Consider the following 25390-nt stretch of genomic DNA (forward strand, 5'->3'; position numbering starts at 1 on the left):
ACGCCCAACCGCCGCGCCACCCAGGTGTCTGGTTTCCCTCTTATTTTAAAAGACTTTCTGGAAAAGCTAGAGATAAGTGCCTGCAGACTACTATATTTAATAGGAGTCTCCTAATAATGTCTTATTATACCATTTCTACAAATAAAAATGTGACTAAAAGAATGAAAGTCTAGAGACTGAACAGGATGCTTCTCTCCAGTCCTGTCACTTGATGGCTGATTTCCAACTTGAGGGAAATACTTGTTCCACAAGATGAGCCCTTTACTAAAGAGTAGATACCCTCCTGCCCTCCCTTCTTGTCACCCTCAGTCCTCATTGATGGACATACTGCACACACTCCGGCCGCCACTGCTCCCACCACCCCTTCCAACCCCCACCAGTAAACAAGATTCAGGGGAGTAAAGATAGTCTCAGTGGTTTTATTGTTTGTTTGTTTGTTTGTTTGTTTGTTTGTTTGTTTGTTTGTTTAAGAGTGCATGCAAAAGAAGGGGGCGGGAGTTGAGGAGAGAAGGGCAGAGGAGAGGGAGAGAGAGAATGTTAAGCAAGCTCCATGCCTAGTGCAGAGCCTGACATGGAGCTCAGTCTCATGACCCTGAGTTCATGACCTGGGCAAAATCAAGAGTTGAACACTTAAGTGACTGAGTCAACCAGGCACCCCTCTCAGTGGCTTAGACGGAAAAGATTTCTCCAGTGATTCTGATAGGCCACTATCACTCATTAGAGACTCACTGGCATAACTCCTATCCCTTACAGAGGTAAGAGGAAGCCTTCTTGACTATGTTACCAAACCCTGTTCTGTGCCTGGTCACTTCTGTGCTTCTCTGATTGAAACATTCTCCTTGGGCAGCCCTGGTGGCTCAGCGGTTTAGTGCCACCTTCAACCCAGGGCGTGATCCTGGAGACCCAGGATCGAGTCCCACCTCAGGCTCCCTGCATGGAGCCTGCTTCTCTCTCTGCCTCTCTCTCTCTCTGTGTGTGTCTCTCATGAATAAATAAATAAAATCTTAAAAAAAAAAAAAAAAGAAAGAAACATTCTCCTTGTGCAGAGGTGGGCTGGCCCGTTGGTGGAGCATGTGAACTTTGATCTCAGAGGTTAGAACTTGAGCCCCACACTGGGTGTAGAGATTACTTAAAAATAAAAAAATAATAATAAAAATAAAGACACTCTCCTTGTAAATATTGTAAACATTTATTTTCCCAAGCCCCCAAGGCTGCTCCCCCTCAGCCTTTTCTACCTCGATTGATGGCAACTCCTCCTTCAGTTCCTCACGTCAAAAACCTCAGAGTGATTCTGAATTTGTGTTTCTATCTCATAACCCATTTCCAACATTTTGAGAAATCCTGGGGGCTCTACTTTCATAATACATCCAGTATCTGACCATTTCTCACTGCTTGCATCACCATCAATCTGGTACAAGCTACCGTCATCTCCTGCACGCCATGGCATACATTATTGCAATAACCTTCTAGCAGGCCTGCTGATTTCTCTTCTTGTCCCTCTGGTTAGTTCTCAACCTAGCAGCCAGAATTGTTGTTTTAAAATATAAGTCATGGGGATCCCTGGGTGGCACAGCGGTTTGGCGCCTGCCTTTGGCCCAGGGCGCGATCCTGGAGACCCGGGATCGAATCCCACATCAGGCTCCCAGTGCATGGAGCCTGCTTCTCCCTCCGCCTGTGTCTCTGCCTCTCTCTCTCTCTGTGACTATCATAAATAAATTTAAAAAAAAATTAAAAAAAAATTTAAAATATAAGTCAGATGATGTCACTCTTTTGCTCAAAAAGACTACAACGGGTCCCTGTTTGAGAGTAAAAGCCAACCATACAAGACCCAATAAAATCTGTTCCCCCCCCCCCTCACAGTCACTTCCTACCACTCCCCTCTCACTCACAATGCTCCACCCACACTTCTCCTTGCTGTTCTCCAGTAACACCAGTCAGCTGTTCCCTCTGCCTGGCATGCTTTTCCACCAGAGAGCTCATTAGCTAACCATCTTTCCTCCTTCAATTCTTTGTTTGGATCTCACTTTCTCACTGGTATTAAATCTAGCCTTATTGTGCCTAACTTATAAATTAAACTCTATCATAGGTATGTATATATAAGAAAAAAAAATATAGTATATGTTAGGTTCAATACTATCTGGAGTTTCAGGCATCCACTGGGGGTCTTGGAATATATTCCTACATGCACACCTACAGATAAGGGTAGAAATCCTTATCTGTACTATGCTTTTTCCCCCATAGACTTGTCACATCTTCTAACACACTACATAATGTATTGTCTCCCTCATTTAAGAACAGAAGCTACCGGGATCCCTGGGTGGCTCAGCAGTTTGGCACCTGCCTTCTGCCCAGGACATGATCCTGGAAACCCAGGATTGAGTCCCATATCGGGCTCTCTGCATGGAGCCTGCTTCTCCCTCTGCCTGTGTCTTGGCCTCTCTCTCTCTCTCTGTGTCTCTCATGAATAAATAAATAAAATCTAAAAAAAAAAAAAAAAAAAAAAAAAGATACCAGAAATCTGTTTTCTTTACTGAGCCCAAGAACTTAGAACAGTGTCTGTCACAGTGGCAGGTGCTCAATAAATGTTAAATTTAAATGATTTTTTAAAAAGATTTTATTTATTTATTTATTTGAGCACAAGCAGGGGGAGACAGAGGCGGAGAAGCAGACTCTCTGCTGAGCAGGGAGCCCGTTGTGGGACTCCATCCCAGGACTCTGGGATCATGACTCCAGCCAAAGGCAAAGTCTTAATCAACTGAGACACCCAGGCACCAGGCACCCCGAATTTAAACTTTATGTCTAACATGGGGCGCCTGGGTGGTTCAGTTGGTTAAACCGGGGACTCTAGATTCTGGCTGAGGCTGTGACCTCAAAGTCGAGACATAAAGCCCCTCCCACCCCACCGTGGGGCTCCGCACTCATCAGGAAGTCTGCTTGAGATCATCTCTCTCTCCCTCTACATCTATCCACTCCCCCACTGGCTCACTCTCTCTAAATATATATATATATATATATATATATATATATATATATATATATATTTATTTATTTATTTATTTATTTATTTATTTAAGGTATGACTAATAATACCAGGTGGTGCGACCCAAAGGTTCTTGGACTCCCACTGCCTTCACACGCATCCAGAAGGGCAGCTACTTTGGATTGCAAACACTGAATTTTTAGTTCACCAAAGCCCTTTCTCTGCTCAGCTTCTGCAAAGCCTGTGTTCCAAGCTTCCCAAGTCCAACCTGGCGAGACTCCCCTTCCCCCAGCGCCAGGGTCACTCATCCAGCCAACCAATCAAAATCTCCGTCCTTTCTGCTCCTTAAAGGACTTCGCTTTCCGAAAGGTGGTGCCAAGAGGGCTGGACGCAGCAAATTTAGCAGGTGGGCGGTACGCTGGGGCGGTTGCCTGGGTCACCGCGGAGCTCTACCCAGCCTAGAGGGCAAATGGGCGGGGTGTGGAATCGGGCTTCCCGCCCCTAACACGGCGCGGCTTAGGATTGGCTGGATACTATAGGGCCACGCCCCCAACAGGGCTCGCGTCACGCCCCCAGCGGTTTGCCGCAGGGGGCAGGATTCCGAGGCTCCCGCCGGGCAAGGAGCCTTCGGAGCCCGGGACGCAGGAGCCCCTCCCCAGGTAATCGTCCGGGGCGGGCGCGGGGAACGTGCCTCAGCCCCGGGATCCTGCAATCACAGGTTCTCCGGTTATTCATTCAGACTGCGGTGCCAGCCCGGAGATTCCGAGAAACCTCGGCCCAGGACCGGCACTTCGCCTAAGCCGCTGTTAAAAGAGGAATCAGGGGATCCCTGGGTGGCGCAGCGGTTTGGCGCCTGCCTTTGGCCCAGGGCGCGATCCTGGAGACCTGGGATCGAGTCCCTCATCGGGCTCCCGGTGCATGGAGCCTGCTTCTCCCTCTGCCTGTGTTGTGTCTCTGCCTCTCTCTCTCTGTGTGACTATCATAAATAAATAAAAATTAAAAAAAAAAAAAGAGGAATCAGATTCAGCAGATGATTTCCAAGGAGCCTGCCCTATCTGACAGGACCTTTTCTTTACGGAAGTCCCTGGGCTTCTGTGGGCTTGGCTTTCTCAAGTGTAAATGAATAGGCATGGGGAAACCCAGAACTGGCCCCAGCTCTGGCACTCACTAGTTGTGTGGCCTTGGACAAGTCACATCCCGTTTGTATGCTTGTCCTCTCATCTCACTGTGAAGGGCATTGGACTAGATGTCCTCTAAGGTCCCTTTTTGTTCTTCCTAGTTATGAAGCAGCCTTGATAACACGTGTAAAGTTTCCTTATAAATGTTCAACATGTGTACCTGTTAAAAGCGATTCATGTTGCTCTCTGCTCATCCTCCTCCACTTTCTGTGCCCAGAAGTTCCAGGAATGAAGGGAAAAGTAGAATGCCACCTAAAAATAGACTGTCAACAGTTACTGAAGAAGTGAAAGCCTGCAGTTCAGGAGATGATGCTGGAGAGGAGAATGGAATAATCCTCCATCCTTTAACCCTCTCACTTTACAGAAGAGAAAACTACAAGAGTAGCTAAGTCAGGATGCAAATATGAAGAACCCAGGTTTTCTGACTTGACTGCATCATCAGTCACTTTGCACATAGTGTCGGCAAACAGAAGGCATAAACATGTAAAAGCAGATAAAGAAATTGTCCACAGAAATAAAAGCAATTTAGTTTGTAACTTTAAATCTTTTCAATTTAATTAGAAATTTCCCATTTTTGTTTACTTGAGATTTGTATCCTGCCTACATTTGGGCGACCTACAATGCAGGACACAGCAATAAAAAATAAAACAGAAGCAAGTTATTTCCCTCTTCTGCTTTTCCTGTCACCCTTATCTTCCCAGAAGAGCTTCTCAACTTCTCGTGTTCCCAAAGCCCACTCTGTGATATTCTGCAGTGGTCATCCACTTACTTTCTAAAAACAAACAAACAAACAAACAACAACAACAAAAAAAAAACCACACAACTAAATCCCAAACCCAAATGTGATATTTATTTTATTTTTTTTAAATAATTTTATTTTTTTAATGATAGTCACAGAGAGAGAGAGGCAGAGACACAGGCAGAGGGAGAAGCAGGCTCCTTGCACCGGGAGCCCGACGTGGGATTCGATCCCTGGTCTCCAGGATCGCGCCCTGGGCTAAGGCAGGCGCCAAACCGCTGCGCCACCCAGGGATCCCCCAAATGTGATGTTTAGATGAAATATCCAGATGAGGCAAATCTTATAGAGACAGAAAGTATATTAGTGGTTGCTTAAAAGTGCATGTGTGTGTGTGTGTGTGTGTGTGTAGATTGAGGAGAAACAAGAAGTGATTCCTAATACATACAAAGTTTGTTCCAGGAGTGATGAAAATGTTCTAAAATTATGGTGACAGTTGCACAACTCTTGAATAGACTGATACTCACTGGACTGTGCACCACACTTGAAGTCAAGTGTACAGTATGGGAACCCTATCTCCAAGAAGCTGCAACAACAAAGGAGACCCGCCAGAAAGAATAACAGGGATGCCTGGCTGACTCAGTCAGTGGAGTATGTCACTCTGATCCTGGAGTTATGAGTTCAAGCCCCATACTGGATGTAGAGAACACTTAAATTTTTTTTTTTTTAAAGAAAGCAATAACAAAGCAAACTAAAATGTGCCTTTGCTCCTTCCCTAAGTTCTATGCGTTCTATCCCCTCATTCTTAGGAGATCTGGGTGGCCGTTCTGGGCTATCTGCCCTGGCAGACATTCTTGAATCTCGAAGGGCATCACCCCCAGGTGGTCTACCTCCTGCTCCAACCACCACTTTGCACTATGCCTGGCTCCATGTAACTGAAGGAAGCATGCTGGTTCTCCTGCTCCCTGCCACCTCATTTCTTGTCTACCCTGGTTGGAACTGGGATAAAGAAAGGAAGGAGACGGGCGTCTGGCTGGCTCAGTCAGTGCAATTCTTGATCTGGAGTTGAGTTCAAGCCCCACTTTGGGTGTAGAGATGACTTTAAAAAGTGGCTCAGTGGGGATCCCTGGGTGGCTCAGCGGTTTAGCACCTGCCTTGGGCCCAGGGCGTGATCCTGGAGTCCCCGGGATCGAGTACCACGTCGGGCTCCCTGCATGGAGCCTGCTTCTCCCTCTGTCTATGTCTCTGCCTCTGTGTGTGTGTGTTTCTCATAAGTAAATAAAATATTTAAAAAATAAAAAGTGGCTCAGTGATTGAGCAGCTGTCTTTGGCTCAGGTCGCGATTCTGGGGTCTTGGGATCAAGTCCCACATCAGGCTCCCCATGGCGAGCCTGCTTCTCCCTCTGCCTGTGTCTCTGCCTCTGTGTGTGTGTCTCTCATGAAAAAAATAAAATAAAATCTTTTAAAAATAATAAAAATTTAAAAGGAGAGGGGGAAAAAAAGGAGAGGGGAGAAGTATACACACCGCAGTATAGAGGTGAGTCTCATGGGAGAGTGAAGAAGTGGGAGACAGCTAAGAGAAAAATCAGAAAGAACAAAAGGGAATGTTGAGAAGGAAAAGAAACCGGCATCAATCTTTTGTGATTTTCTCCCCCTCCTGGGCTGCTTCAGAGACAGCAGATAGTGTGTGGGTAGCCTTCCTCCTGGTCTAGGTTGTCTTCTTCCTAGAGGAGTTCTTGGAGGGAGTGTCACACGTCAGAGAAGTCTCCCCTGGCCTCTCTACCTGAGACTTCAACACCTTCCCTACCCTCCACACTCCCCAGCTACTTTTGTTGTTTCTTCTTATTAGCCATCTGTCTTCCTTAGGGTTTAACTTCTGTAAGGACAGGGATTTGGGGGTTTGGGTTTTAATTTTTAGCTCTCTTGTTCACAAGTATATCTACAGTGTCTAGAAGAGCCCAGAACGAGCACTCAATATTTATTGAATGAGCAAATAAATGAATGAATGAACTACAACATGCTGGGCACTTTTGTAACAAAAAGGGAAAGTCTTGGGACACCTGGGTGGCTCAGGGGTTGAATGGCTGCCTTTGGCTCAGGTCATGATCCCAGGGTCCCACATCGGGCTCCCTGTGGTGAGCCTGCTTCTCCCTCTGTCTGTGTCTCTGCCTCTGTGTGTGTGTGTGTCTCTCATGAATAAATAAATAAAATCTTTTAAAAAGGAAAATCTTAAAAAAGTATGTGGTAAATCTAACAGATTTGGAACTGTGAGGCAAGAGACAGAAAGAGATCCCCCCCCCCCTCCCCGAATCATTTGGGTGATGAGGGATTAACATGATGAACTCATAAGTTAACAGCTTTTTTAACTGAATCATATAGAGACAGCAGAGAGGATGAATGCTGGTCACCTTTTTAAAAAAATTTTTTTTTTATTTTTTAAAGTAATCTCTACACCCAATGTGGGGCTCAAACCCACAACCTCAAGATCAGGAGTCCCATGCTCCTCCAACTGGCCAGCCAGGTGCCCCTCCAGTCGTTTCTCTGACAACCAGGACTGGTTTCCGATCCAATGCCAGCTCTCAGAATCAGTTTAACGTTCACAAAATTACGAAACATTCTAAAGCTTCACTTCCTTCTTCTGCACAATAGGATAAAACCCTCATAGTTGTAAGGATTCAGTGAGGTAAAATATGAAAGCAGCGGTCAGTCCCTGGCATATAGTAAACATTTGATTAATTATCGCTTTCCTTCTCTGCCCTTTATTTTGGTTGGGGTAGGGGGGACTACTTTTCTCTCCTGTGACTTTCTCCTGTGAATCCAGGCTTGATCCTCAAGAGTTTAAAGCTACATTGTCAGTTTGATTTTTTTTTTAAAGCCAAAATTTTCTCTTTGGACTCTTTTGAAGGTATGTATTAATTCTAAAAGTATAATTTTTAATTCTTTAGGTAGGGAGTTAAAGGCCGTGAGACAAAATTAATGAATGGGGAATTGGGTTTGGCATTTGCCTCACGTTTACTACTTGGCACATTATCCAGAACCCTAGTAAAGTGGAATCCTCAGTCCCTGGGACCTGCCCCAAATCCCTCTCCAGCCTGAGTTGTTGTTTTTTTTTTAAATTTTATTCATTTATTCATGAGACACACACATAGAGGCAGAGACATAGGCAGAGGGAGAAGCAGGCTTCCAGCAGGGAGCCTAATGTGGGACTTGATCCCAGGACCCTGGGATCACGACCTGAGCCGAAGGCAGACACTCAACCACTGAGCCACCCAGGCACCCCTTGAGTTTTTTGTTTCGCTTTTTAAATATCAAATAAAAGTACACATAACATTTGCCACCTTAATATTGTGAAATGTACAGCTCAGTGGTATTAAATACAGCCTTGGATGTTTGGAAGGAGCACAGAGCTAAGCATAGGAGCCCTGGATTCAGCCCACATGAACTTGAACTCCTGGCTCGGCCGGTTACTATGTGGCCTTAGGCACGGAGCTCTCTATTGGAGACTCAGCCTTGTCATCTGCAAAGAAGAGATACTCACAGCATTGACTTCGCAGCGTTGTAGGGCTGGAAGGAGGCCATGGGTATGAAGCACTTGGCAGTGCTTGGCTCAGAGTCCCTCAGTACATGCTAACCATTGTTGTTATTCTAGAGCTTGGAATTCAGAATCAGAATCGGGTTGGATTTCACTCACAAGGTCACATGGATACAGCTGGGTCCTGGACACAGCTTCAGCTGAATCCTGAGCAGAGCCTCCAGGTCGAGGGGTCTGTGAAGTGCTCCTGGCTGTCAGGACTGAGTAAGCCCTCTGTTCTCTATTCTCTGGGGCTGGCTTTCCATTCCCCTGCATCCCTCAGGGTTAGGGGAGAGGGGGTGCTGCTTCCAGCCACAGGACTGGACTGAATCTCGGTATCTATTGCTTGTCTGGGGCATCTCCTTATGGCACATGTTTCTTTGGATATTTCCTTTTTTTTCCCCCCTTGGATATTTCCAAACGCCCACTACGTGCCAGGCAGTGTGTTAGTCACTAGGGCAGTGCAAAGATGGATACAATTCGGACCCCTCCCTCAAAGATCTTACCACCTAACTAGGGGACTATGATGGGCATGACTATGCCACTTACCCAGTTGATAAGTATTTATCGATCACCTACCATGGATGCAAGATTGTATAAGATTCTGATTGAGTCACAGTCATAGAAATCCACAGGAGGGAGGTGGTGGTGGTTTGGTCATGACCCAGCTAACTCAGAGCTTGGTCTCCAGAAATCATGACAAGATGGATGGATGGAGTTGGTTGGGAGGCTGGCTGGCAGGGAAGCTTTCCCACAGTAGGAGATCTAGCCAAGGACCTTGCAGAATAGAGCTGACTCACTAGAGATGGTGCAAAGATATAGTCCTCAGGTTCATTTGAGAGTCTGTGAGTCCATTAATCTGGCTGTGTGTGAGGGATTCCTTTAGGGCCTGAGTAGGAAATTTTTTTTTTAACATTTTTATTTATTTATTCATGAGAGGCACAGAGAGAAAGAGGCAGAGACACAGGCAGAGGGAGAAGCAGGCTCCATTCAGGGAGCCCGACGTGGGACTCCATCCCGGATGCCCAGGATCACACCCCGGGCTGCAGGCGCGCCAAACCGCTGTGCCACCGGGGCTGCCCGAGTAGGGAATTTAAATGGCTATGGGACACAGGAAAGAATAGGACCTGCGTGGAGGCTGACTGCTTATCCTCTGGGGTCTTTACACCTGAATGCCTCTTGGTTTACCTTCCATTTGTGCACTTTTGATAGAGACACAGGAACCCAAACCTGCTTCTCTTAGGGGGAAAACATCAGTGCAAGCATGCCAGCTGATCCCCAAGCTCTGAGACAGGGAAGACTTGGGAGTGGAGGGCGAACCAGGGGACGCAGTCTTCCTCAGGGGGACACCCACTTCTCACTTTGAACCCGTTCCTTAGTGTAAGAACATGAGCACACCGTTTCCAGCTCTACTGATGCATCAAAAGCTAGAAATCTGGCTCTTACTGTTTTTGAAATGAACCTCTCAAATCTAAAGTAAATATCAACTCTAATTTTCCAAAGAAATTGCCCACCAGTTGAAACACACTTTCAAATTGTAGCTACCAGTCTGTAACTTCTCCTCAGGGAACCAAGAGAGAGATCAGGTTAGGAAGATTGGGTGAAGCTAAGTTTTATGTGCCCTCGAATGCTGTGCTAAAGAGTTTTGACTTGAGCTCATTAACAGCTTCAGTTTTTACCAAAAACCTTCTTTGAACAGGCGTGTGACTTGATACAGAGGTTTGGGGACCGGTGAGGTGTACAGGGGCATGTGAAATAGCGAGGAAGCAGTCAGAGTTGAAGGTCACTGCAGTCAGACAGGTTTGTGGCAATGCGGTTGAAAGAGGGTGGCAGCGGGATGAGCAAAACAGAGCGGACAAGAGAAAGGTGAAGTGTACCAGGCACGGGAGGATGCGGGAAGCCGGGGGGGGGGGGGGGGGGGGGGGGGGGGGGCCGCGGGAGCAAAACTGAGCGAGCCTCTCTCACCCCAAAGGGCAGGGCCCGCCAGGTCGGGCGGGGGCCTGCAGAGGTTCCAGAAGCCGGACCCACGGTCCCGAGGGGTCAGGAGCGCCAGGGCCCGCCCGGCGCCACGCAGCCCGGGTCTGCTCCGCTCCGGCCCAGCAAGCGGCTCCCTCTTTACGGAACAGGCGGTATGAGCGAGTCGCCCATAAGGTGGGGGTGAAGCCACCCACCGGCTTCTCGGGCGGCTGTGGGGACCAAGGGGGAGGCGGACGGGCCGGCACCGGGGAGGGGGCGGAAGGCGCAGGCGCTCTCGGAGCCGGGGCTCCCGGAGGGTCGGGGTCCCGGGGGGGGTCGGGGTCCCGCGGGGGGGAGGGTCGGGGTCCCGGGGAGGGGGGACCGCCCGCCCGCCTGCCTGCGGGGAGAGGCCAGGAGCCGCCGGGCGGCCACGATCCGACACCTCCGCGCTCCGCGCTCCCGCTCTGGAGCCCCGGGGGCCCCGCCCTCTGCGCCCCGAAGCCGCCCCGCGCGCCCCGATCTGCAAGCCGGCCCCGGGGCGCCCCGAGTCCGGCGGCGGCCGGAAGTGCGCGCTCCTCCCGCCCCTGGCACGGCCTCTCTAGCAGCCCCGGGCGCCGGCGTCTCAGTGGGAATAACCCCTTCGGCCCCGCCAAGGGCTGAGTTGACTTGTGTTCTCCCTGCGCAACCGTTCGGTTCGGTCCGCGAACCGAACGTGCCCTTATCTAAAGGACAGCGCCCGACTTGCTGGGCTCGGGGGCCTGCTCGGTTGAGGTGCTGGGCCGCCTCGGGCAGGTTATTGAACCTCTCTGAGCCTCTGCGGGCCGATCTGTGAAATCCCCGTATCTACCGCAAAGGCGGCTGTAAGGATTCAGTGAACGCGTAAAGGACTTAGAAGAGGGTCTGTCGCTTAATCAGTGCTAGTAAATGCTAGTCGTCATTGCTACGATTTTTACTGCGCCCTTTGGAAAAAGGCAGGTGCGCGAGGGTCAGTGTTGTGGCATGAGAATGAAGAACGTGATGGACATGATAAAAGCTGGTATTTATGGAGGGCCTTCTTTGTGCTGGCTTCCTGACACCCCTGTCTCTACAGCCCTAGGGCAGGTCTGTGAAGCCAGTATTAGTATCCCCATGTTATGGAGGGAGTTAGGAACTGAGGGGATGTGGGGGTAGGGTTTGAACTCAAGGCCCTCTGACTGCAGGGCACATGGTTTTTCTTCTCCTCCACACTGCAGCTCTGATTTTGGAAACCTTTTCTGGAAATTCTGAACCGAAAGCAATAGTGCTGTCAGACCCAGATGCCCCGCTAATCCAGAGCTGAGGAGGCTGTGCAAAACCACCCAGTTCCCAACCAGGCTGATCTCAGTAATGAAGGTGCTGCCCCAGCAAGGATGCTCTCCTTGCTTAAAGACAAGTATGCTGTGACCTTCAAAAGAAGCAAGTTGCAGACATCCAAAGAGAGAAAGGCACTGAGGAAATATATATTTTAAAGTTTATTATTATTATTATTATTATTATTATTATTATTATTATTTTAACAATATCTACACTCAACTTGGGGCTGGAACTCACCACCTGGAGATCAAGAGTCACATGCTCTTCTGACTGAGCCAGCCAGGCACCCCTATTTTTTTTTTAATGATTGATTGATTGATTGATTGATTGATTGATTTTAGACAGAGCACGCAGGGGGAAGAGCAGAGGGAGAGGGAGACAGAGAGCCTCAAGCAGACTCCACTCTGAGTGCAGAGGCCCATGAGGGGCTGGATTTCCTGATCTTGAGATCACCACCTGGGAAGAAACCAAAAGTTGGATGCTCAACCAACTGAGCAACCCATGCGCCCCCAGGCACCCTTATTTTTTAAGGATAAAGTAAATTCCTGTTTTCATGTGCAAAAATGATTACCAAGCAGTCCAACCTTTGACACAACCTGTGGGAACCTCAGGGACCAGTCCGGCCTGCCATTTCTCCCTGCTTCTCGGGGTCCTTCTGGGCAGTTTCCGCTGGGCTCCAGTGTTTAGTACTAATAGCCTTTCATTAGGGTTCATGGAGCCTGGAGGACATGGTCCGGCTGTCCATGCCTTTCGTTCGCTAGAGATTTAGTACCTTGATAGTCTTGCAGGAAGGCAGCTGGGGAGAGTCCCAGCATGAGAACTGTGAGGGCCAGGGGTGGGTGACCCTGAGAGATGAAGAACCAGAGACTTTCTCACCTCCACACCCTTGGCCATGCCACTCCCTCTACCTAGTTTAAGCTTTTGGAGGGCAGGACATTGTCCATTTTGTCCTCTGCACCCTAATACCAGGGAAGTGTGAGGTTTTCCCAGGGTCACTCCACAAGTTAGTGGTTTAGTCAGAACAGGGCTCTGGGTATCTCATGTCACATACCCAAGGGTGCTATGAAGAGTCCGGCGCCTCCCTGGTCTGGGCCATATTCACTTTCTTCAGCGAGAAAAATCATGCCCTTACAACACAGGATAGAGGTTTTCTAATAAGGTTACTTTTTTAAATTTCCTTTTTTTAAATTTTATTTATTTGACAGAGAGAGAGTGTGTGTGCAGCAAAGGGAGCAGCAGGAAAGGCAGAGGGAGAAGTGGGCTCCCTTCCTGGGCAAGGAGCCTGATGTGGGGCTTGATCCCAGGACCCTGAGATCATGACCTGAGCCAAAGGCAGATGCCTCACCATCTGAGCCACCCAACCGCCCCTACATTTTTCCTTTTCAATTCTTTTTATATTTAGGGGGAAAAATTCACATAATATACAAAGGCAAAAAAGCAAAAATGGGCTGCCCTCCTGCCTCTGCCTGTCCCGGGCCCCCGTCCTCATCTCCTGAGCACTGTGACTGATTTCTTGTGTGTCTTTCTAAAGATAGTCTATGTATATGCAAGTGTCTCCTTTTAGAAAAACACAAATATGATAACGCACTGCAGTCACTTGCTTTTCCCCTTGCTTCTTTCACATAACAGCGTATTTTGGAGACTGTCTCGTGTCGGTCTGTACATGGCTGCTTCCTATTTTCACAGCTGCTGAGTATTCTGGTATATGGATATGCCATAATTTATTCAGTTGACTTCCCTGTTAGTGGACATGTAGATTATGTTCAGTCTTTTGCTATAGAAGCAACATTTTGCTGAATAGCACTGTGAAGACATCTTTGTGTGCACGTGCCACCATGCCTGTAGGCTCTAGAAGTGGAGTTGTTGGGTCAAAGGGTGTGCACATTTTAAATTTTGATCAGTGTTGCCAAATTTTCCTTCCCCCAAAAGAGGCAGTGCAGATGTCTACTCTCTACTAATGTTTGAGAGTGCCTGATTCTCCACATAGTCTATAAGCAAACTATATTTGCAAACCTCTTAGGTTAAAAATAGTGTTTTATGGGTTGTTTTTTTTATTATGAGATTTCTTGGGGTTTTAAAAAATTATTTATTTATTTCAGAGAGAGAGAGAGAGAGAATGAAAGCATGAGCTGGGGGAGGGGCAGAAGGAGAAGCATACTCCCCAGTGAGCAGGGCCCTGATGCAGGCAAGGCTCAATCCCAGGATCCTGGGATCATGACCTGAGCAAAGGCATTTGCTTAACTGACTGAGCCACCCAGGCACCCCTGAGATTTTTTTTATAACAAACACTGGTAAGAGGAAATAGTTAGATATTAGAGGTATAAAAAATTTTAAAGAGCATTAATCTTTGACTCAATCCTCATCTCCTGAGCTGACTTGGAGAAGTAAAATGAGAAAAATCGCCAATGAGCAATTGACACCTGACTCATTGGAGAAGAGATACAAAATCTGGAAACAGACCAATGAAGTACCTACCAGTTTTCAAAACAAGGGAAGGATATTAATAACACAAGCCAAAGGTCAGAAAACGTGATGTTTAACTCAGTTGGAATCCTAAATCAGACCGTCGGATAGATGATTCACAAGATGGCCTGGTGCAGGGAAGAATAAGAATCTCGAATCCTACAGGACTGCATTAAATCACAGCTCTTACTAGCAGGGTAACCTTGGGGAAGGCACTTCGTATATCTCTGAAATTTTATTGTGTCAGTGTAAAAAAGGGGCAGCAATAGCTACCTGCCAGAGTTATGGTAAAACTAAAATAATTCATGTCAAATGCTTGGTACAAAAGATGTTAGCTAAAATGAAAGGAAGAAGGTCAAATCCAAGCCCTCTGGGATTATAGGCCCTAGACCCCTGATTTCTCAGGGAGATGATCTGGAGACAGAACAGCTGGACACAAGCACAGCTTGATTGCCCCTGTGAAAGGCAGGCTTGCTCCAAACCAGGTGGTCGGATCTCAAGGGTGAAAAACCAAACAGCAGACACTCCACATATCATCCCCATACAATGGAAAACAAAGCCAGGGATCCCTGGGTGGCGCAGCGGTTTGGCGCCTGCCTTTGGCCCAGGGCGCGATCCTGGAGACCCGGGATCGAATCCCACGTCAGGCTCCCGGTGCATGGAGCCTGCTTCTCCCTCTGCCTGTGTCTCTGCCTCTCTATCTCTCTGTATGACTATCATAAATAATAATAATAAAAAAAAGGAAAACAAAGCCATCTTCTTGCCAGTGTATATCTCAAGGGCCACCCTGTTCTATTCTTTGTGAATGGCTCCTGGGGCTGGCAAGGAGGAAATATGTGTATCTACCAACCCCCTAGAGCCAAAGGACATATGTTGTAGCTAATCCCCTTATTGGGGTTGCTTAAGGCCGGGGTGTGTGATTTGTAACAGTGGCTTTAAAAGCAGGGGATAATTAGGGGATAGGGTTGAAGACATGGTCCTCTGAATTACAAAATGTCATTTTGATGAGGACTGACAGAACTTTCTCCCGAACCTCACATGAATTACCTAACCAACTTCTGTTTGGGCCTCTGGAAAGCTCAGCAAATGTGTAACTCACTTTTAGGAATTCTATCAACAGGGATCCCTGGGTGGCACAGCGGTTTGGCGCCTGCCTTTGGCCCAGGGCGCGATCCTGGAGACCCGGGATTGAGTCCCACGTCGGGCTCCCGGTGCATGGAGCCTGCTTCTCCCTCTGCCTGTGTCTCTGCCTCTCTCTCTCTCTCTCTCTCTCTCTCTGACTATCATGTTATCATTTCCCCCTTTATTTTCCCTCTGCCTTTTCTGGTTTTGGGTTTGTTTTTTGTTTTTGTTTTTCTCTTGTTAATGACCCTTTATCACTACTACTATAGTCAGTGATAATTGCCGATGCTGAGCAACTGTGGGTCTTACAAGATGCCAGGCACCTGTCCTTGGATATGTGGCTCTGTAAATGCCTCGGGTCCTTTTTTGAAACCAAGCAAGGTATAAATAAAGAAACAAGCACAACTGCCAGACTCCCTCATCTCCTTTATGGTACCCACTTAAAGGTGGCTTTTTAATATCTGATTTAATATCTTTTTAATATCTATACTGTCGTATATATTAGAGAAAGGCTGCACATCCCTGACTTCATAGTTCTCCTTATGGACCTGTATTTGGAAATGAACAAGTCTACAAAGCAAAACAAAACCTCTTAGCAATCAGAAGCCATTAATCAGGTGATAATAACTTTACAGAAGTCAAATCCTCAGAGCCTGGTAAGGAAAGCAGAGATCACTAGAAGGCCATAGAGACCTGTAGTCCCAGAGTACTCTCACACACTTTACAAGGTGAGAACAAGAAAAAGGAATGGCGGGTCGAGTGCTCACTTGTGCTGGACCCTGGTCTGAGCGGGCATGTGACAGTGCCTTTAACCCTAGGAAGTAGGAATGATTTTTCATGGTTATAAGGTTACTTACTAGGTTCACAAACCAAGGAAATGTTCTAGATTTCACTTAGATGGACTTCAGCAAGGCATGTAATCAAATCTCTCCTCACATCCTTTAGGCAAGACAGAGACTGAGTATTCGGCATTTATTTTATTTTTTTTTTAAGGTTTTATTTATTTATTCACGAGAGACGCAGAGAGAGGCAGAGACACAGGCAGAGGGAGAAGCAGGCGCCACGCAGGGAGCCTGACACGGGACTTGATACCCGGTCTCCAGGATTAGGCTCTGGGCTGAAAGCGGCGCTAAACCGCTGAGCCACCTGGGCTGCCCCATATTCTGCATTTAGAGTCACAACAGATTATAAGGTTATGCATCACCAAAGCCAGGGAAATTCTCGTAGATTTGACCCAATATTTCTATTGCTAGGAATGTCTTTTAAGAAAACAGACAAAATTTCAGAGATATATATCCTCAGAGATGTTGACTGAAGTTTTATTAGAACAAAAACAGGAGACAGTGTAAATATTCAACAACATGGAAATGATTGAACAAAATATGGTGTACATAGAAGGAATTGTGTAGATGGCCATTAAAGTTATGGCCGTGAAGACAAGGAGCAAAAACAACCTATAACTAAGTTTAAAAAAAAAAAAGCTTAGAAAGAAATACAACGAAAGGCAAAAATAGTTGAAATAGGAAATGAAAAATGAGTAATTTCACTTTTTTTAGTAATTTCACTTTTTAATATTTTCATTAGTTATATTATTTTTCTAGCGCAAAAAAAAAAAAAAAGCCAAAGATGAAAGCTGAAGGTAACTACCAGGAAAAAAATTAACGGTCAGTATGTGCACACACCTCACTCAGTCTTCACACTCTGGAAGGGTTATTTCCCTATTTTACAGACAAGAAAACGGAGATTCAGAGAAGGTCCAGTAATTAGAACAAGGTCTCACAGCTGAATGTGACAGAAACAAGAATTGAAACAAAGTCTGGCAGCTTTCCAGTTCCTACCCTTACACTGCCAGCTGTCTCACGACAGAGGACCACTGCCAATCTGTGGTGTCTTTCAGTGCTTTACAGAAAGGTGCCCCCTCAGGACAGACAAACTGCAGAAAGATCCCGTCTCTGGGCAGGCAGCCCCCGCAATGTGGCCTTCAGCTGGTGGATTAAGTCTAGGTGGAAATGCCATGGTATCTGTCCCCGGAGCCGGTGACATAACCTGTACCGGCATCCACATGGCAGGCAAGGTGTGCCCAGGTGGCATCAGGTGTCTCTGCCAGTGGGTTGAGACAGCACCAGGAGAAAGGTGGTCCTTCCTGTTCTCCTTTCCAGGAGAACCCTTTGATTCCACCCAGGGCAGGGTCTCAGGTTGGTGCGAGGCTTTTATCACCTCCTAACTCCCACTGTGCCTCTGTCACTCTTTCTCACATACACACAAAATGAGCCCCTTCACCAGAGCCTTCCCCTAATTGTGCAACAATATATTGATGGCACTTATTAACATAATTTAATATTGAATTTTAAAAAAGATTTTAGGGCAGCCCAGGTGGCTCAGTGGCTTTGCACCACCTTCAGTCCCGGGTGTGGTCCTGGAGACCTGGGATCGAGTCCTACGTCGGGCTCCCTGCATGAAGCCTGCTTCTCCCGCTGCGGTCTGTCACAGAGGCACAGACCGCCTCTGTGTGTGTGTGTGTGTGTGTGTGTGTGTGTGTGTGTCTCATGAATAAATAAATAAAATTTAAAAAAATAAATAAAAAAGATTTTATTATCTGAGGGAGAGAGCATGAGCAGGGGAAGGGGCAGAGGGAGAAGCAGACTCCTCCCTGAGTGGGGAGCCTGATGTGGGGCTCGATCCCAGGACCCTGAGATCATAACCTGAGCCAAAGGCAGATGCTTAACCAACTGAATCTCCCAGGCACCTCTAACTGAATTTTTAATTATAAAATTCACATAACATTCATAATTTCAATCATTTTGAAGTATACAATTCGGTGACATCTCATACATTTATCTATAGTCATCATGTCTATCTAGTTCCAGAACACTCCATCACCTCAAAGGAAGTCTTATACCCTTTAAGCCACCACTCCCCATTCCTACCTCTCCCCAGCCCCTGGCAACCATTCATCTGCTTTGTGTCTCTCTGGATTCACCTGTTCTGGATACTTCATATAAACAGAATCATAAAATAGGCAGCCCCTGTATATCTATTACATTGCACTTAACAAAGTTTTCAAGGTTCATCCATGTTGTAGCACATAGCAGCAATTTATTTCTTTTTATGGCTTAATGATATTCCATTGTATGGATACACACCACTTTTTGTTCATATATTCATACCTTGATGGACATTTGGGTTGTTTCCACTTTTTGGCTATTACGAATAGTGCTGCTATGAGCATCTGTGTACAAGTTTTTGCGTAGACATACGTTTTCATTTCTCCTGGGTACAGACCTGGTATTGCTCTGTCATAGGTAGGTCCTATGTTTAGGAAATTAGGAAATTTTTTGAGGAATCACCCAGTTGTTTTCCAGTGGCTGCACCATTTTACATTCCCACTAGCAATGTATGAGGGTTGCAATTTCTCCACATCCTTACCAACACTGGTTACTCTCAGGTTTTTAGAAAGTATTATTATAACTGTCCCTGTGGGCGCGAAGAGGGATCTCACTGGGGTTTTGATTTGCATGTTCCTCATGGCCAATGATGTTAAGCATCTTTTCATGTGTTTGTTGGCCATCTGTAGATCTTCTCTGGAGAAATGTCCTAGCTCTTTGCCCATGTTTTAATTGAGTTGACTTTATTGTTGAGTTTTTATAGTTCTTTCTTTCTTTCTTTCTTTCTTTCTTTCTTTCTTTCTTTCTTTCTTTCTTTTTTTTCTTTCTTCTTTCTTTTTCTTTTTTTAAATTTTTATTTATTTATGATAGTCACACAGAGAGAGAGAGAGAGGCAGAGACACAGGCAGAGGGAGAAGCAGGCTCCATGCACCGGGAGCCCAACGTGGGATTCAATCCCGGGTCTCCAGGATCGCACCCTGGGCCAAAGGCAGGCGCCAAACCGCTGCACCGCCCAGGGATCCCTTTTCTCTCTTTTTCTTTCTCTCTTTTTCTTTCTCTTTTTGTCTCTTTCTTTCTTTCTTTCTTTCTTTCTTTCTTTCGAGGGGCAGAGGGAGAGGGAGAGAATCTCAAGCAGGCTCCACACTCAGTGAGATCATGACCTGAGCCGAAAACAAGAGTCAGACCCTTAACCGACTGAGCCATCCAGGTGCCCCTACAGTTTTTTATACATGCTGGATACTAGTCCCTTACCCGACACATGGTTTGTTAACATTTCCTCTCCCATTCTGTGGTGTCTTCACCAGCTTGATACTTTCCTTCGATGTACAAAATTTTTAAATTTGATTCAGTCCCATTTACCTATTTTTTCTTTTGTTGCTTGTATTTTTGGTATCATATCTAAGAAGCCAATGACAAATCCAAGATCATGAAGATTAACCCCTAAGTTTTCTTCTAAAAATTCTATAGTGTTAGGTCTTTGAACCATTTGGTATTACTTTTGCCTTGTATTTATTTTTACACTTATAATTAGCAATTTTCTTTTTTTTTTAAAGTCTCATTTATTTAAGTAATCTCTACACCCAATGTGGGGCTCACATTCACAACCCCACAATCAAGAGTTGGATGCTCTTCTAACTGAGCCACCCAGGCTCCCCAGTAACAAGCAATTTTCTTTTTTTTTTTTTTTTTAATTTTATTTATTTATTCATGAGACACACACAGAGAGAGGCAGAGACACAGGCAGAGGGAGAAGCACGCTCCATGCAGGGAGCCCGACGTGGGACTTGATCCTGGGTCTCCAGGATCAGGTCCTGGGCCGCTAAACCGCTGAGCCACCCGGGCTGCCCAACAAGCAATTTTCTATTTATCACACTGACATTGAGTTTCCTTCTCAGATATGTTTCTTTCAGTGAAGACAAACACACTGAACTGAAGAAAAATATCAACACCATACAGGGTACCCAGATGTGGCCAAGTTGGCTAGTAAAACATAGGAATCCCTGCAGTCAGTTTGTGACAAAAGCTGAGGATGGTTCTCTAGGAGACCATGTAGTTTAGGAGAGAAGAGGAAGAATTTAGCTGGATTCTGAAGGAGGGAAGTCTCAGACTCGCAGTCAGAAAATCCAAGACCTATGGATCCCAAGTTCTCATGGATGCTCTGTGACTGGAACATGTTGCCTGTCTGATGTCCTGTTCCCTCATGAATAAAAAGGTGAGGATAACTGCCTCTACCAAGAGAAACAAATGCCTTAATGTGAGTGAAATCATACGTTATAAAACAATCAGTGAGGGTGAATATCAGGGCCCAGACTTAGGTTGGCTGGCATTTGAACAGGACTCTGAAGACAGACAAGACTTGTCTGTGTGGAGGGGAGAAGGAGAGGCCTTCTAGAAGAGGCCAAGGGAGTCAGTGCTTGATGAAAGGCCCCAGAAGCAGGACCATCCTGTGTTGGGGGAGGGTTGGGGTGGAGCCTGGGACATACATTGCATGACAATGGGGATTACTGGGGGATGCGAGGGCACTGAGCAGAGGAGGGAAAAGGCTGGTTGGTTTCAAACAGGACCAGGCTGGTTGGTTTCAAACAGGACCAGGTGCTCTGGCATTGAGACTTCTCCAGCCACAAGTCTAGGGTCCTTGGGCTGTGCCAAGGGTAGAATCAGGCTTCAAGTGTTTGGGAGCTTACCGATTTTTTTTTTAAGTATTGTAACCGTGTGTGACAATATAATCCTCTCTTCCATCTGTCTTCAATCTCCTTTCCCATGCTTAGGCTGCAGTAGAGCATCTGTTCCAGGGGGAATGGGGACCTCTCTTGAAGGTTAGTCCACACGTCACATATGGGTAGGAAATCAGTTGAATTTAATTTAATGTGACTTGGATCAGAACAAACCTGAAAAAGAAATCAATGTGTTATTTTAACCCATGATCTCCAGTCCAGCATTATACTGTAAACATTTACCATTTATTTACTTTTTTTTTTTTTTTTTAGATTTTATTCATTTATTCATGAGAGACACAGAGACAAGGCAGAAACATAGGCAAAGAGAGAAGCAGGCTCCCTGAGGGGAGCTGGATGCAGGACCTTATCCCACGACCCTGGGATCATGCCCTGAGCCGAAGGCAGCTCAACTGCTCAACTGCTGAGCCACCCAGGCGTCCCAACATTTACCATTTAAAAAGTGACTTCTACAAATTGGAGATCATCAAACAAAATCAAAGAATCCAAAGTTAAGCCTTCCTCCTATCCCAGATCCTCAGGCCTCCTCCCCAGAAGTCACTGTCCTTTCCAGGCACTTATGTATCCTCTCCAAATAGTCAAGAATACACAAAAGTTTTCCATATGGTCAGACTCTTACCATTGAGAACATTTGATCTGAAGTGTCATTTTGCAGATGAGGTGACTGAGGCCCAGACACGTGATGACAGAGCTACTTCAGTTCACACCTTCATGAAAATACTTAGTAACAAACAATATACATATATCTTATTTACTTTAATGTTTTATTTATTAAAAAAAAAAATTTTAAGTAGGCTCCATGCCCAACGTGGGGCTTGAACTCATGACCCTGAGATCAAGAGTTGCATGTTTTACTGACTGAGCCAGCCAGGTGCCCCATATTTATTTTTAAATTATACATGCCTACATTTACTTAATATATAAATATGTATTATTTACCCAATTATGTGACTTTCTATAGCTTAATCAAAGTTATTGTTAAGATATAAAATTATAAAAGTTCTTAATTTCCAAAATTAAAAAACAAAACAAAAACCTTCTTTACTGATGATAAGGACTGAAGGAGGCATTCTGAGGGTGAACACACTGGTGCTTTTTTGGAAGAACCTTGGGGGACCAGATGGGTGGGAAGAAGCCAAGGGAGCTGGAGGCAGGAGAACCTGTCAGAAAGTTACTGTGATCATTCAGGGATGAGAACCAGGGCATGACAATGGCCTGGGGCAGGGCAACAGAAGAGGTGGGCAGACTCAGCAAAGTGCCATAGGCCTGAGTACTTTCTAATGAACAGGGTACAGAGGAGGGCCGCTCAGGCCTTGGGGAGCAGGATGACTAGGTATCGCGGAGAGCAATGAAGCTGGTGAATCTGGATGACCGTGACATGGACAGGTCTGTTCGGCAAATGGACAGAAAGAACAAGGCCTCAAGGTCAGGGACAAGGTTAGCAGCTGACATGGAAGGGTTTTTGGAACTGACCACATCGAATAGGAAATGTCTGAGGAAGAGAATGTAAAGGAAGGATGTGGCTCTGAGCCTTAGGGACATGGTGGTTAGAAGGCACCAGGAGGGTAGGACTTGATGTGAGAAGTCTTAGGGAGCCACTGAAGGGTTTTTTTTTTTTTAATATTTTTTTTTTATTTATAATAGTCACATAGAGAGAGAGAGAGAGGCAGAGACCCAGGCAGAGGGAGAAGCAGGCTCCATGCACCGGGAGCCCGATGTGGGATTCGATCCCGGGTCTCCAGGATCACGCCCTGGGCCAAAGGCAGGCGCCAAACCGCTGCGCCACCCAGGGATCCCCACTGAAGGTTCTTGAGCAGAGGAGTGACCTGATCCTGGACTCTAGAGGCAGACAGGATCTCCCAGTCCTGGGACCCTGCTCTTGTTCTACAGTTGAGGACCACATTCCCAAGAAGCAGCCCCCAATACACCCTGTGGGCATGCACATCTCCAGGAAAGAAGGCCCATCTGGTCCTGGTGGCACTGGCTAGAGGTCCCCTGCCTGGCAGCTGTCCCAGTGAGAAGGGTGGGGTCAGAAGCAGGCTTCTCAGGTGGCAGCTCCTCAGCTCTTGCATCCTGCCTAAGAATGGCCCCTCCATAGAGCAGAGGATTGGAGTCTCAGGTCACGGCCCCAGATCCTCTGAAGTTATGCACTCCCCGTCTCTCTCAGGACACACTTTCCAGGCTCCTGGCTCTCCTGCCCAGTGGGCCGGGGGCTGTGCACTCTGATGAGAGAGAGAATGAGGCACCCTGGCTGACTCTGAATTCTAGTATCTCATTTAACCCTCCTGTCCCTTTGGGAACCAAACCTCATCCCCTTTTCAAAGATGCACCCAAATCTCCAAGAGGCAAAGTGAGTTGCCCAAGACCACCACACTGAGCAGTGAGGACAGAGCAGGGTCCGGACAGGGTCCACCTACAGGACCTCACCGCTTTCACACAACCCTGGGCTCAGAACACAAGGGCCCACATGGCTAAGGGGCCACATGGAAGGCTGCCAAGCTGTGGCCGAGAAGAGCATGGTGGTGGTCTACCCGGGAAAGCCAAAGGGAGAACAGTCCTCATCCTTCCAGGTGTACTCTGCCAGGAGGGTCTCCTTTCTGTCCAGCGTCCCAGCTGACTGTAGGTGACAGGACAGCATACTGTCACCTACAGTCAGTGCACCCTTTGCTTCCCTAGGAGCAGGACAACCAAACTGTTGCTGGAGAATGGCTTGGCCTGAACACCCTTGCCAATTGATTCCTCTCTCCAGCTCCTGGAGTAAGGTGAGGGAGAGGATGGTGAGGCTGAGCGGCTCACACTCTGGTCCCAGACACACATGAACCATTCTGAGAGTTGTGGTTAGTAGCCATGTGGTTCTAATGTCAGTGTGCCTGGATCTGAATCCAGCTCTGTCACTTGTTAGCTGTGTACCAGGGACTTACTCTATTGCAGAATAATATTGGTTTCACAAATTATTGTGAAGGTTCATAGAGCCCTTGGAATAGCATCTGGCACATAGTAAGTACTCAATAAATGTAACTACTCAGAAGACATCATCCTCATACTTACCACTCTGAACCTGGGGAGCACACCAAGGGGCACAGAATCAGCACCTACCATGAAGTGGGTGTTGGAGCATCAACAGTGGAAGATCACGGATATACTGAAACCACCTCTCAGCCTCAGGGTTGGAGACACAATAGGAGTGACAGGGACTGACACACTGGAAAGCCAGTGGCCTTGTAAGGAAGGAAGCTACTGCTCGGCCAGTGGCTCCCATGTGCACATTTGGGTCTTGTTGCCACATCTTTGGATTTTCCAAAGAAGTGAGAAATCTGGACTTGCATGTGAAACATACTAATTTTTTTTTTTAATTTTGTTTATGAGAGAGAGCTAGGCAGAGACACAGGCAGAGGGAGAAGCAGGCTCCATGCAGGGAGCCCGATGCGGGACTCAATCCCGGGTCTCCAAGATCACGCTCTGGGCTGAAGGCGGCGCTAAACCACTGAGGCACCAGGGCTGCCCTAATGTGTTTCTTTTTAAGATTTTATTTATTCACGAGAGACACAAGAGAGAGAGAAACAGAGACAAAGGCAGAGGGAGAAGCAGACTCCCTACTGGGGGGACTTGATCCCAGGACCCCAGGATCTGGACCTGGGCCGAAGGCATACACTCAGCCACTGGGCCACCCAGGTGCCCCAAACGTACTGATTTTTAAAGGTGGCGATTCATTCAGTTAAACATGCACACACACCAGAAAGGTTGTAGGCCAAATCAAAATCTGGGAGCCTCCAGGTGCAGCTTTCCTCCCTGCCCCCCAGACTTACTGCCCCCAGGCCAGGTCAGGCTTTTGCAGTGGTTCAGTAGCAAGGGCCAGATCCACCACTCGGATCCCGATCCCCAGTCTGCCTCACCTGTCTCTCAGAATGACGGGGGGCGGGGGGGCGGGGAGTTGTCTGAACTATGAATGTGATTATGAAGCCAGAGCCCAGTTTTACCTGACTTGGCCACATCTGTCCCGCCTAGGGGCTGATCCAGAAATGGATGGAGGAGGCAGGAGAATGACTTCATCCCACGTGTTGAGTGAACTGAGCACCTACTACATGCTGGGCACTGTTCCAGGAGCTGGGGAGACAGCAGGGAAGCCAAGAGACCAAGCCCCTCCCTTGGTGGTGCTGACGTGAAGGTGTGCGTATGCGTGTGAGGGAGGCACAGGTGCACACAGACGAGTTTGCCGTCTCGCAAACGTTCTGTCAGGGGGTTTGCTGCCTGCTGTGCTGTGAGAAACAGAGCAGAGAAGGGGAGGCCAGGAAGGGCCAAGGCCCTGACGTGAGAGTAAGGAATCGCAGGTGAAGGAGCCAGAGATAAGAGGGGCATGTGTCTGGACGGGAAGGTGGGTGAAGAAGACAGCACTGAGAAGCGAGCAGACGCAGGACCCGGGGCCCCTCTTCTC

At 47.1% G+C, this 25390-nt stretch overlaps 1 protein-coding gene across 14 annotated transcripts in view; it reads left to right on the forward strand.

The window, feature by feature from the left end:
* The window catches only part of ZNF629 (zinc finger protein 629), a 48047-nt gene that overhangs the window by 12769 nt on the left and 9888 nt on the right, over positions 1 to 25390 (forward strand). Inside the window, exons 1-6 of one of the 14 annotated variants that reach the window (XM_072753455.1) lie at positions 10260 to 10331; positions 10438 to 10616; positions 20119 to 20435; positions 20992 to 21039; positions 23635 to 23720; positions 24964 to 25123. Coding sequence is in view for 4 of the 14 variants with exons in the window: in XM_072753450.1 (XP_072609551.1) it covers positions 10276 to 10331; positions 10443 to 10594 (208 nt within the window). In the remaining 10 variants the exon portion in view is untranslated. Of the gene's footprint in view, positions 1 to 3574; positions 3640 to 8295; positions 8691 to 10099; positions 10332 to 10437; positions 10617 to 19093; positions 20436 to 20991; positions 21040 to 23634; positions 23721 to 24963; positions 25126 to 25390 lie in introns of those variants that run through there. The other 13 variants (XM_072753456.1, XM_072753454.1, XM_072753453.1 and 10 more) reach the window with 13 other exon arrangements.

Source organism: Vulpes vulpes, chromosome 3 (assembly GCF_048418805.1).
Source record: "Vulpes vulpes isolate BD-2025 chromosome 3, VulVul3, whole genome shotgun sequence".
In the NCBI taxonomy this organism is placed as follows: domain Eukaryota; kingdom Metazoa; phylum Chordata; class Mammalia; order Carnivora; family Canidae; genus Vulpes; species Vulpes vulpes.